General features: G+C 36.7%; 1 protein-coding gene across 1 annotated transcript; it reads left to right on the top strand.

The window, feature by feature from the left end:
• Nucleotides 1-751: 751 nt before the first annotated feature.
• Nucleotides 752-11,849, top strand: LOC118801053 (32 kDa beta-galactoside-binding lectin-like). The gene is made up of 9 exons (XM_036561244.1): nucleotides 752-792; nucleotides 5,118-5,386; nucleotides 5,736-5,838; nucleotides 5,932-6,100; nucleotides 6,603-6,747; nucleotides 7,810-7,912; nucleotides 8,000-8,168; nucleotides 8,943-9,087; nucleotides 11,819-11,849. Exons 2-9 carry the CDS (start codon nucleotides 5,125-5,127, stop codon nucleotides 11,830-11,832), a joined length of 1,110 nt encoding a protein of 369 aa, XP_036417137.1. The 5' UTR covers nucleotides 752-792; nucleotides 5,118-5,124; the 3' UTR covers nucleotides 11,833-11,849.
• The last annotated feature ends 1,344 nt before the right edge of the window (nucleotides 11,850-13,193 follow it).

Below are 13,193 nucleotides of genomic sequence, written 5' to 3' on the forward strand. Positions count from 1 at the left end.
GTTAGGGCATAAGAGTGAGATCATTTTAGTGTTCTTCTGGGATTCTTCTATTATCTTGGGGGATTCTTCTAGTGTTCTGCTGGTCTGTGCTGGTGTTTTTGGGGGACTCTTTTTTGTCTTTCTGAGATTCTTCTATTGTTTTTCTGGGATTCTGATATGATAAGCTGATATCATGCTTCCATATGGCCTGTTGTAAATTGCTATAATCTGAAAAAGAACCTACACTACTCTCTGATAACATGCAGACTGCATAATTTATACAATCAATCTAGAATGGATTTCTCTGTTTGTTGTATAGTTAAAATGTATATTCTGCCCAGATTATCCTTTGTTTAATATATTTGTACATAACAGAGAGTTAGTCTTCATAGGTGCCTCCTGTCTCTATAGTTTGTGTATACTTAACATATCTCATTTTAGTATTTTCCTTTGTATTCTTAATTTGTTTTGTCTGCACTGTTTTTAGTATGTATATAATGCTTCCCTGCTGTAGAGTGATTAGCTGAGCCTCACCACTAGCATTTCAATGCACGAATGTCCTGACATGTTGTGCAAATGACAAATAAACTTGAAACTTAAGAAACTTAGTTTTTAGCAGGTTTCCTCACAGGAGCTGTGTTGTGTAATGAACATAAGTAAATTACACAACGTAGCAGTGTAGGAGTTTTATGCAAATGTTCCTGATGTGATGTCACATGCATATCATTAGTGAGTGCTATATATTTCCTGTCAGTCAGTGTAGCTCATAGAGCACCATCACTGAGTGAGTTTGGAGGGTTGATCCACTGAAAGGTAGGACATTCACTGACCTTCATCATCTTCTGTTGAAGGAGACTGGAAGGAGGAACGTGTTGAGATGTTTCTGTTCATACTTGTGTAGATTTATGAAAGTTCTCTATAGTCATTTAAGTACAGGAACGATTGTAAATTACATATACAATCATTCCTGGACTTAAGTACAATTTTTCTTGTAATGGTACTTTTGGGGTACATTAAGGGCCATAAATGAATCGATAATTATTTGCTAATAAGTAATTAAATACTCATTATTTATTTATTAATTAACTACTCATTAAGCATTCATTACTGATTACTGAGTGATGAGTACTTAGTAATTAGTAATTGAGTACACTCTTAACGGAAAGTTTTGTTTGTCCCTAGTTCAGAGCTTTAATTACTCATTAACTGTGCACCAACTGCTGCTTATTAATCTTATGATGAACTGATGTGTGTTTACTCATATAAATAAGAAATATAAGAACTAACAAATACTTGTGTTAATCCTGTTAATTATCTGTTAATTAATATACTGATCTATCATTACATTTTCCTCCACTGTGCATTTTTATATGGAACTCAGTCCTTGGTCTTTACTGGACACTTCCCTTCACCTTCACATGTTCAGCTGCTTCTCTGTCCTCAGAGCTGGTTTTACATTTTCACCATTAATTACTCTTTACTTCATGGTACTTAACCATTAATTACTGCTTTATGTGTCCCTTTAAGTAAAGTGACGACATGCCCAACTAATAAACTAATTGTACTACAACTTCATGATTAAGAGCTCTTATGGGATGGCGGGGAGGCAGACCCAAGTGCAGAAATGGAAGCAGAGAGAAAGAGGGATAAATTAATTTACTGGGGCACTGGATAGTGAGTTGGAAAACGTTGTGACTGAGGGGACCCAGAGCCAGGCTCGAACCGCCGCTGTACAGATCGGCGGTCCGTGACGTTACCGCTGCACCACCGGGACATAAAAGGAAAGGGGAAAATGAAAAGGCGGGAAACGTCAAACAAAGGTTGAACTAGAAAGGTGAAACGAAAGAGAAAATGAAATACACCTCCCCTGCAAAAATGAAGGGAAGGTAGACTTTGTTTGAGGTGTTTGCTCTTGGTTAAGTTTTGGGGCAATTTCTTACCGTACCGGTCACCCCTCTACAAAGGTGTGACAAACACCACTATTTGCCATGGCCTTAAGTAGAGGAGTCCGCAGTTGTGTCGCGTTGGGCCTAATCAGCCCACGGACTTCTGGGAATTGGAGTTCCCTGAAGTTATGGCCCCATGCCGCTGTCGCCCTCTGCTGGCAACTGGCGGTGCAGGCTGGACACCCTGCCGCTGTCACCCTCTGCTGGCAGCTGGCGGTGCAGGCTGAACCCTTACAAGAGCAGCCTGTACACAACTCACTGTGAATCAAAGTAGAAACACAGTTGGGCAGACAGGTTAGGCCTAAAACATTCAAAAACATTGTAAAACATGCTTATTCAAAGATGTATGAAGACACTTGCCTTTATAAGCATAGGAATAAAATATGTACATATTTGTAGTAAACTATTCTCTTATTGTCTTAAATTTTAAAATGCCAAAAGTGGTCTTTTTGGAGTGATATCATGCAAACCCAATCTTGGATACATAAAGAACCTGTCCTTGGATGAGATGTGCAAGTATGAAGGACTTAACAGACTAAACATTAATTGATAATGTATGTATATTGTCCTCTTTACTTGAGAGGACACAAAAACAAGTATAGTAACTAGTCAAGTCATAATCATAAGTTCATAGTATAATTAGTAATGAGAATAACCACTTTACTGTGAAGGATACAAAGTGGCAATTAATTAATTACATTTAATCAGTAGGTTAATTAAGAAATAAGTAATGGGATTAACACATAGGTACTTATTTATATGAGTAAACACACTTATCAGTTCATTAGCAGTGTAATGAGCAGTTGTTAGTGCACAGTTAATGAGTAATTAAGCTCTGAACTAATGACAAACTAAACTTTCAGTTAACAGTGTACTCTATTACTAATTACTAAGTACTTAAATAACAAATGCTTAATAAGCAGTTAATGAATATATAAATAATGAGTATTTCATTATTTTAGAATTATCAATTAATTTGCGACTTTTATGTAAGGTGTAACCCTTTGGGATCTCTCTGCTCGCTCGCTCTCTCTCTCTCTCTCTCTCTCTCTCTCTGTCTCTCTCTCTCTCTCTCTCTCTCTCTGTCTGTTTCTCCCTCTCTCTCTCTCTCTCTGTCTCTCCCTCTCTCTCTGCCCTCTCTTTTTCTCTCTCTCTCTCTGTATTTCTCTTTCTCTTCCTGCTCTCTCTCTCTCTTTTTCTCTCACTCTGTGTTTTGTCTCTTTCTCTCCCTGCTCTCTCTCTCTCTCTTTCTCTCTCTCTCTGCTCTCTCTTTTTCTCTATTTCTCTGTTTTTCTTTCTCTCCCTGATATGTTTTCTCTCTCTCTTTCTGCTTGCTCTTTCTCTCTCTCTCTCTTTGCTCTCTGTTGCTCTCTCTTCCTCTGTTTCTCTATCTCTCTTTCTGTCTCTCTCTGCCATTCTGCTCTCTCTCTCTCTTGCTTTATTGACAATCTGCCTAATTCAGCCCTGCAGGCATTCATTGGTGTTTTTGTTTGGACGTTTAAAATCATTCTGCAAAATTCTGCATGCAGGACTTCAGTGGGATGCTTGTCCCATCTAGTGTAGTCACGATGACTGAGTGGACCCCAGACTTCACTACCATACAGCGCAGTGGGCAGGACTACACTGTCGAAGGTCTTTGTCCAGATTCTGATTGGGATATTAATCTTGTGGAACTGTTTCCTGATTGAATAGAGGGCCCTGCAGGCCTTTTCTTTCAGTGCATTCACTGCCGGACCGAAGCCTCCTGAGGCACTAATCTTTAGTCCCAGGTAATCGTAGGAAAGCGTTTGATCCAGGGCGGCGTCTCCTAGACTGAACACATATCTGCTTTCCTGAGATCTGGCTTTCTTTTGGAAGATCATGACTTTAGATTTGTTTGGGTTGACTGTCAGGGCCCAGTTCTGACAGTACTGCTCTAGCAGATCCAAGTGCTGCTGTAGCTCCTTTTCAGTGGGTGACAGCAGCACAAGGTCATCTGCGTAGAGGAGAAATTTAACTTCCGTTTGGTTTAGTGTCAGGCCAGGTGTTGCAGATCACTCCAGTAACACAGCTAAATCATTAATGTATGTATTAAATAGAGTAGGGGACAAGCTGCAGCCCTGCCTGACACCACGCCCTTGAGTGAGGAGATCTGTCACTTTATTACCAATCTTTATGCCATGTTTATTATCAAAATACATTGATTTAATGACCTCATAGACTTTACTTCCTACACCATGTTGGAGCATTTTGTAACCTAAACCATCTTACCAAATAAAACTTAATGCTTTTTTAAAATCTGTAAAACATGTAAAAACTTTTATTTTATTGGTGAGGGTGTGTAGGGTGTAAATATGATCAGTAGTACAATGATTTGGAAGAAGGCCAATTTGTCCTTTACTCAGGACACTGTGTTCGGTAAGGAAGGCCTGTATTCAGGCATTAATAATACAGCAGAAAACCTTCCTCAGATTACTCCTCACACAGATGACTGGTCATTGAAATGACACTGTGGTTATACAGTGATATCACATAATACGGCTCTATGATCCTGCAAAGTTTCATTGTTTTAGGTTGAAAACTGTACGAGAAGCTAGAGTTTAAATAGGTGTCAGGTGTCAGCAGATCATAAGTTTGATCCCAATCCGATTGGGTAGGATGGCCCTCCCTGCCCCCCCTGCTGTGTTACAGGTAGTTTGAACAGATGCAGTGATGCTTCATGTGACTTGGAGGAAGCTTGTGCTAGCTTCACCCTCCCAGTATTGTAAATAAGAAGAGAAAATTGGGAAAAATGACAAAAAAACATGGGTGTGATGCTCCTTTTCTTTCACGCTGCTCCATCCACTGTGTAGACTTGTTCAGTTCAACTTACATCACACCTGATTTAACTTAAAGAAAGATTGATTGAAGTGATTTATCTTAATGAGAGATTGATTAGCCAAAACAGAACACAGGACAGAACTACACATAATACAAATACTGGCCTGACAGACATGAAATCACTTCTTATTCTTCTGATGTTTATTTGTATACAGTGTCAGTATTTTCCAAGCAGGCAAACTCTTACATCCCAGATAAGTGTCTTCAAAAGATTATTTCAGTTAAGTTTGAAATTGAAAATATTCAGGCTGTTGAAATATGAACACATGTTGAAATATGAAGTTCTAGAGTGAAGTTCCTTGGAGTAAAATTATAATTTGTCTTCACATCCAGTGTCTAGATGGAGAAAAAAGCGAAACTCGAGGAAGTTTTCCTGAATGTTCTTGGGAATCTGAAAGCTGATGAGCTGAAGAGCTTCCAGAGGCACCTGGTCTGGCCTCTCATACCAGAATGCAAGATAAAGGACACCTCCATTCAGGAGACAGTCAAACAACTGACTGAGTTCTACGATGATGCAGAAGCAGCAAAGATCACTGAGATAACTTTCAAACGGATGAAAAAGAACCAGCTCACTCAGAAGCTACAGGAGGCTCTTTGGAAAAGTAATGAGCTTTCTTCTCCATGTAGTGATCTCTCTGTTCTCCCAAATGCATTAGTGAATGAGGAAGGAATTCAGTAAAAAATACAATGTTTTTTCAAATGTTTTTTCACCAAGACTTGGTGAGAGGTGTAGCTACTCAACTCAGAGCTACAATACGTGATTTTCTTGTCACGAACAAGAAAAGTAAAGATTACATTGATTGGTAGCTGAAGGAGTGTTCAATGGACTGTAGGAAAAACCATTATCTCTCCAGCTTTGGTGAGAGTGATGTGTGCAGCTCACAGAGCAGGAAGAGCAGAACTCATCCTTTCATTTTCAACACTTTATTCTCTCTCCTGCTTGCTTTCTAGGAGGATTCTTCCCAGAAGTTCCGTATGAGCAGGCTTTGCCTGAAGGACTCAAGAACCAAAGAGTCATCACCATTCATGGACTGGTCAAACACAAGGCTGATAGGTAAGAGTTCAATAAATAATACAATTAGAATGAGAAATCTAAAAATGAAACGTGAATGAAATGAAAAGTAAAACTTTTTTTCTGTCTCATTAGATTCACCATTGACATCTGTAAAGGTGATGATATAGCCTTTCATTTCAACCCTCGTTTCAATGACAATGGGAAGCAGGTGATCGTGAGGAACAGTCTGATTGGAGGTGTTTGGGGTCCTGAGGAAAGAGAACTTCCTGTCTTCCCTTTCACACCTGGAAAACCTTTTGAGGTGAGTGTTGTGAACAGACAGTCCTGCTCTGCTCATTTTAACACTGTCACTCCATATTAAGTGAGTCTGTTCACTGAGGGATCATGTTCACTAGTGAAAGTGTTCCTTCTTATATTTCAGCTTCAGTCTCAGTGAAAGTTACTGATACTGGTTTGTTTGACATCACAGAGATGATGCTGAAATGTTCACCTTAAGACTGACTGGCAGGATGATTGTGAAATCAAATGTACGAATTAAATATTGTTTAGTTAAAAGAAGTGAGATTAACCCTTTAAACTAGGCTTGTTGTTATGAAACTACTATAAATTATTTAGTATCTCCTATAAATTATCCAGTAACTACTATGAATTATTCAGTAATTACTATGAATTATTGAGTATCTACCATGAATTATACAGTGAAACTGATGTGTCAGATCTGTAGTTATGAGAGCAATGTACTGCATTGTGGACCCTCAAACAATTCCTTACAGTTTAAGAAATTAACTCTGTTTGTTTTTCAGATCAAGATTTTTTGCACCTCCTCTGAATTCATAGTGGAAGTTGATAACAAGCATTTGCTGACTTTTGCACATCGCATCAGAGACATTGAGAAGATAAAAAACCTCTCCATTCATCGAGACGTTTACCTCAAATATGTTGACGTAGGTATGTAACTGTACAAAGCACTCTGGTAAGACTTCCTGTAATGCTTTTATAAATATTTAAAAACACACATTACACTCTATAATTATGTCTGTTATGTTTCATGAATTGTTAACTTATTATAGATAGTTTTTTCATTTACTCTAATAATGCTGTGCTGTAAACTGCCCAACCTATGTTATTTGGCAACCCAGTGCTGGGTAGATAGTCAACAGAACACATAAGTTGTTTTAACCCAACTATCTGTTTAAAGTATTTTGAGTATTTTTCTGGTTTGCTACAATGACCAAACTTGTTTTGAAATATGAATTTACAATTTCTATTTTGACAATTACTCAAATACCTTAATCAGCACATCAAAATGATAAAAAGTTTTGAAACAGACATGAATTACTTTTCAGTTTTTTCTGATGCTGAAAAATGAAAAAAAAAAAACCTATGCTTGATGTCCATTTAGGCTGGAATTTGTGCAAACAAAAGGGTCTCAGTACTTTCTCACAGAAGTGTGCATTAATGACATGTAACTCCTTACTCAGATAAATTAATAATTAATAGGTTTGATAAAAATATAAGAATATTACAAAAGAAAACTACATAAACAAACTGAATTTTTGATTAAAAGATAACATATTAAAAATAAGAGATTCGTTCAGTTCAGTCACCTGATGGGGCAAACTTTAAAAAATCATAACTAAATAATTAGTTTAACACAGCTAAACTATTTCCTGTGATTACATTAATGAAATAGGTTGCTTGAGTTTTCTTTCATGGAAATCCACGGTGTGACCTGCCAGGTTTTAGGGGAGTTGGAGGAAATTACCCAGATACTTTTGTTCAGTAACTGAAAGCTCAACTCAGAGCTACAATACGTGATTTTCTTGTCACGAACAAGAAAATTAAAGATTACATTGATTGGTAGCAGAAGGAGTGTTCAGTGGACTGTAGGAAAAACATCATTATCTCTCCAGCTTTGGTGAGAGTGATGTGTGCAGCTCACAGAGCAGGAAGAGCAGAACTCATCCTTTCATTTTCAACACTTTATTCTCTCTCCTGCTTTCTTTCTAGGAGGATTCTTCCCAAAGGTTCCATATGAGCAGGCTTTGCCTGAAGGACTCAAGAACCAAACAGTCATCACCATTCATGGACTGGTCAAACACAAGGCTGAGAGGTATGAGTTCAATAAATAATACAATTAGAATGAGAAATCTAAAAATGAAACAGTTTTAAAAAGTGAAACTTTTTTCTCTCTCTTTAGATTCACCATTGACATCTGTAAAGGCCCTGATATAGCCTTTCATTTCAACCCTCGCTTCAATGAGGATGGGAAGCAGGTGATCGTGAGGAACAGTCTGATTGGAGGTGTTTGGGGCTCTGAGGAAAGAGAACTTCCTTTCTTCCCTTTCAGACCTGGAAAACCTTTTGAGGTGAGTGTTGTAAACAGACACTCCTGTTCTACCTTCAGTTCTCCTCAGTTTAACACTTTCACTCCATATTAAGTGAGTCTGTTCACTGAGGGATCATGTTCACTAGTGAAAGTGTTCCTTCTTATATTTCAGCTTCAGTCTCAGTGGAAGTTACTAATACTGGTGTGTTTGATGTCACAAAGATGATGCTGAAATGTTCACCTTAAGCCTGACTGGCAGGATGATTGTGAAATGAATTAATTAAATATTGTTCTGTTAACAGAACTGAGATTAACCCTTAAACTACAGGCTATTTCAGATATTCTGTAACGTCTATGTATTGTTCTGTATCTGCTATGAATTATTCACTAATTAGAATGAATTTGTAAATATCTACTATGATTTTCTTGGTAACAAGCATGGAGTCTTCAGTATATTTTATGAATTATTTAGTATGTTCTATGAATTTTTCTGTATTACTAAGCATTAATCATTAATCAATATGAAATACCCAGTGTCTGATATCCATTATTCAGTATCTACTATGAATTATTCAGTAACTAATATGCATTATTCCATAACTACTATGAAATATTAAGTTTCTCCTATAAATGATTCCATATCTATTGGGAATTAGGTATTAACTACTATTATTCGTTTATTATCAACTATGACCTATTTAGATGCTATAATGAATTATTAATTAAAGTAATGTGTTAGATCTGTAGTTACAAGACTAAGTAACTTAACTATACAGATCCTTACAGTTTAATGAGTTACTCTTCCTTTTTTCAGCTCAAGATTTTGTGCACCAGCTCTGATTTTAGAGTGGAAGTTGACAAGAATCACTTGTTGACTTACGCACATCGCATCAGCGACCTTGATAAGATAAAAAACCTCTCCGTTCATCGAGACGTTTTCCTCAAATATGTGGACATAGGTATGTAGTTGTACAAAGCACTCTGGTAACTTTGTATGTATACCATGTCTAAGAAACTATGATCACATTCGTAACGTTATAATGCATTAATCTGTGTTTGTAAAAACACATTCCACTCTATAATCGTGTTTGTTATGCATTATAAATTTACAATGAACTGTATAATACAAATTATAAATGACGTTTAACATATTATTTCATCATTTACATTTTGACAATTGTTGAAGCTCCGCAATCACCTCACCAAAACAAATAAATAGATTTAAAACAGATTTCAACAGAATTGAGGAGTGTCCACTCTTCCAAAGCTTGTCCATTTAAAGCAACAAAATATTGAGAATTCACAGTTCCAACCTCCTAGACAAAGGGAAAAGGCTTCTTCTGTTCATCTGGACCCAGATAATGCACCACATTGGTCCCACACTAATGAAGAAAACAAAACAACAACAAAAAAAGAGTTGCTACTGCTAGTTCACATTATGCTATAGCTATACACTGTATAACATCTGCATGTAGTCAGTACATTTAATTCTGAATTTAAACAGGGTGAGATGGTTAAACATTGAAGTTTATATTTTACTTACTGGTTTAAAAACAATAAAAGAAATGTTGGTAACACTATTTTGAGCGGTCTTTTGTAGATGATTAATAAACTCTTAACAGAGTATTAGTAACACATTAATAACATACCAGTGAACCAACAGTAGTGAAGCATCTGAATACACTGAAGTAAATATTTTCAAGATGTATTGTTGATACATTACTTACATAAAGTAGATGTATTGTTGCTATGTTACATGAAGTAGATTTAATATGTTACTTCCATTAAGCAGAACCCAACCCTAATCCTGGCCCTAATCCTAACCCTACACTCAACACCAAACCTTATACTAACACTCAGTAGGTGGTTCTGTGTACAGTTAGTAGATGGTCCTGTCTACAGTTAGTAGGCGGTTCTGTGTACAGTCAGTAGGAGGTTCTGTGTGCAGTTAGTAGGAGGTTCTGTGTGCAGTTAGTAGGTGGTTCTGTGTGCAGTTAGTAGGTGGTTCGGTGTACAGTCAGTAAGAGGTTCTGTGTACAGTCAGTAGGAGGTTCTGTGTGCAGTTAGTAGGTGGTTCTGTGTGCAGTTAGTAGGTGGTTCTGTGTAGTTAGTAGGTGGTCCTCAGTGCAGTTAGTAGGAGGGCCTGTGTACAGTTAATAGGAGGTCCTATGTACAGTTATATTTGTACAGATATGCAGCCTTAGTTTAATGATAATTTCTGATGCATTCTGAATTTCTACATTTGCATCATGGCAAAATTTGCATGGAGCCTGTGTTTCTACATACATGTGGTCCTGAGAAAGGAACCAAGTCATGGTTCCTCTCAAATGACAGCCGTAGCCACAGCAGGTGTGAAAACTTATTAAACAATCTTCGGGTGCGTCTTTAAAAAAGCAGAGCAAGCAGTGATTTTTACCTTAATTGCTGTTCAAATTCACAGCAAATATGTCTGGTCAGCATTTGGTAAGTGCTACCCAAGTGAATTGAAAGCAACTGTTTCTAATCCACACAGTCTCCAACTCAGCTTACTTAGGCAGAAATATTGTCTATTTTCTGTTTTTCCTCTCTAAATAGTTTTACAGCTGATTAAAATTTGACAGCACAACAGCAGGTCTTTTTATTGTAAAGAAATCACAATCAGATTTGTATCGCTGTATCAGAGAAAAGTTTCCTCCTCACAGCACTAGTACTGTGCATGGGCTGCTCACTCTGCACAAGTGGAAAAAGTAGACATGACAAAAATGTGGCAGGTTTGATTGGAGTTCATATTTTGATGAACATAGGATGTTTCTAGATTGAAATAAATTTTAATGTAACTTCAGAAAAAGGAAATAAATTCGTCATATGGGTGTCAAGAAATGGTTTTCAAATGAAAGATACAGCGGCCATTTCTGACGTATATTTCAAAATGAATTTTCCATAAAATCTCTCCCATCAATGATATACTCTTCTTATGAGCTAAAATGCATGGTTGCATTTGTGAAAATGTGCACACACCTAGTGTAGGTAATAATGCTGTAAGTGGCACTCATGGCTGCAGTAGCTGTGCAGCAGCTCATAGCCAAGCAGCTGAACCCCTGGCCAGGAATGTACTGGGAGCCACAGCAGAGGAAGATTTGAGCATTCAAACGGACACTTACTACAATCAAATATGAATATATTCATTGAATTTGATGAGTATTCAATTTTTTATTTATTTATTTGTGACACCCTTAGTACACTGCGATTTTATGAGTCCTCATTTTGTTTTAGTCCACTTGTTCAGTCAATCTCACTGCTTTCACAAAGTGCTTTCCCAGTTCATTAGGACTCTGTATGTATTTAAGCTCTGACAGTACGATTTCTGACTATCACCACCCATCGTACACGGGAATTAGCATAATGAAATTTTATTAAAATTCCATTCCATTCTTCTTGATTACAGCACATTCAGTGGTGCTCTCGTGGACTTCTGGCCTGTGAAAATGATGGGGACATCAAAACCAAAACAGAAAAAACCACTGTAATTCTTATAATTACAATTTCAACTCTGCAGCTCATCTACAAAACTAGCCCCAATATGAAATATCTGGACCCAAAATGTACACAGTAAATCTAGCTCACATTAGCACAGCACAGGAGGCTGGTCTGATTTTTGTTTACTGTTGCCATTTTCCTTCTAACATTATCTTCTCTCTCTGTGTTTTGCAGCACTTAAAGCTTGAGGTGAAGCAGCAGACGCTCCTGCAGCATGAAAGAGAATTGAGTCCTTTCTGCCTTTTCAAGATTCATTCTGTTATCCATCTGTTCTTCTTGGTTCTCTATGATTCTGTTGATTAGCATATGTTATATACACGTCTGTTGATTTGCTGAGATTATCTTATAATCAAGGGTTGATTATTGCAGAATTTGCATGTGTTTAAGGATCCAGAGAGTCTTTCTCTTTCTCCGTGCCCAAAAAAGTAATTATTTGTGCAAAAAGAATAGCACGTATCATATTTGACATCTTTCTAATCTATGTATTTTGTGCACTTAAAAATAAAAAAATAATAATACAAATAAAAATTAAAAAAATTCAAGGTGATTAAACAGAAGTGCACGGTAAATGTATGAGAGACAGGCTTAAAAATTAGGTTAAAAGAGGGCAGACAGTTAGTGAGGGCAGCTGGATATTCTGGATGTCAACAGTAGAGAGAAAGAGGGAGAGAGAGAGAGAGGCCTAAGTGTTGAAGCAGTGGTGCTCTGACCTTTTGATGTGTTTTTACATCCATTTATTCTTTTATTTCTTAATCTTCTTTTATTTTTAACCAATCAGTAATTTTTCTGCATGATCATCAATTTCTTCAGGCATCATAAAACTTGTTTTTGTCTGATGAATTCTTTGAATAAATCTGGCAAAGGCATTGCTGACTGTGCTGTTATTTCATTTCTGCACCAATTCAAGTCATATTTTACAAGCATTTCTGGATTACTTGTGTTTACTCATCACTAATTAACTAGTCATTCTGTGATGCACTTTAACATACATAATTCTCACCTGGCTTTACTTTAATGATGAAATATTATTTCTAGAAATCAAGACTTCATGTTACAACATATTTATGATGAAACTTTTACTTTTTACCAGGTATATATTGAGCTGGGCTTCTGACTGAATGGCTAAGCAGGAATTTGCACATACAACATAAAATTTTAGAGCTGAATAACACAAACCTTGATTGTTTAAATCAACAGTATTATAAAGTGAAACACATGGTTATTCATTATTAATGAACTAGGAGTTAACAATGATCTAGAACAGTATTGTAAAGTGAAACATGATAACTCATTATTAATGAACTAGGAGTAAATAATGATCTAGAACAGTATAAAGTGAAACACATGGTAACTCATTATTAAGGAACTAGGAGTTAATGATGATCTAGAACAGGAATATAAAGTGAAACATGATAACTCATTAATAATGAACTAGGACTTAATGATGATCAGGAACAGTTTCATAAAGTGAAACACATGGTAACTCATTATTAATGAACTAAGAGTTATTAATGATCTAGAACAGTATTATAAAGTGAAATAATGGTAA

Source organism: Colossoma macropomum, unplaced genomic scaffold (assembly GCF_904425465.1).
Source record: "Colossoma macropomum unplaced genomic scaffold, Colossoma_macropomum, whole genome shotgun sequence".
NCBI lineage: Eukaryota > Metazoa > Chordata > Actinopteri > Characiformes > Serrasalmidae > Colossoma > Colossoma macropomum.

Bases quoted from the DNA above. Each gene is read 5' to 3' on its own strand.
- LOC118801053 (XM_036561244.1), top strand. From the start codon at position 5,125: ATGGAGAAAAAAGCGAAACTCGAGGAAGTTTTCCTGAATGTTCTTGGG. The intron at 5,839-5,931 runs GTAAGAGTTCAA...CTGTCTCATTAG, and splicing joins GTCAAACACAAGGCTGATAG to ATTCACCATTGACATCTGTA. The intron at 8,169-8,942 runs GTGAGTGTTGTA...TCCTTTTTTCAG, and splicing joins GACCTGGAAAACCTTTTGAG to CTCAAGATTTTGTGCACCAG.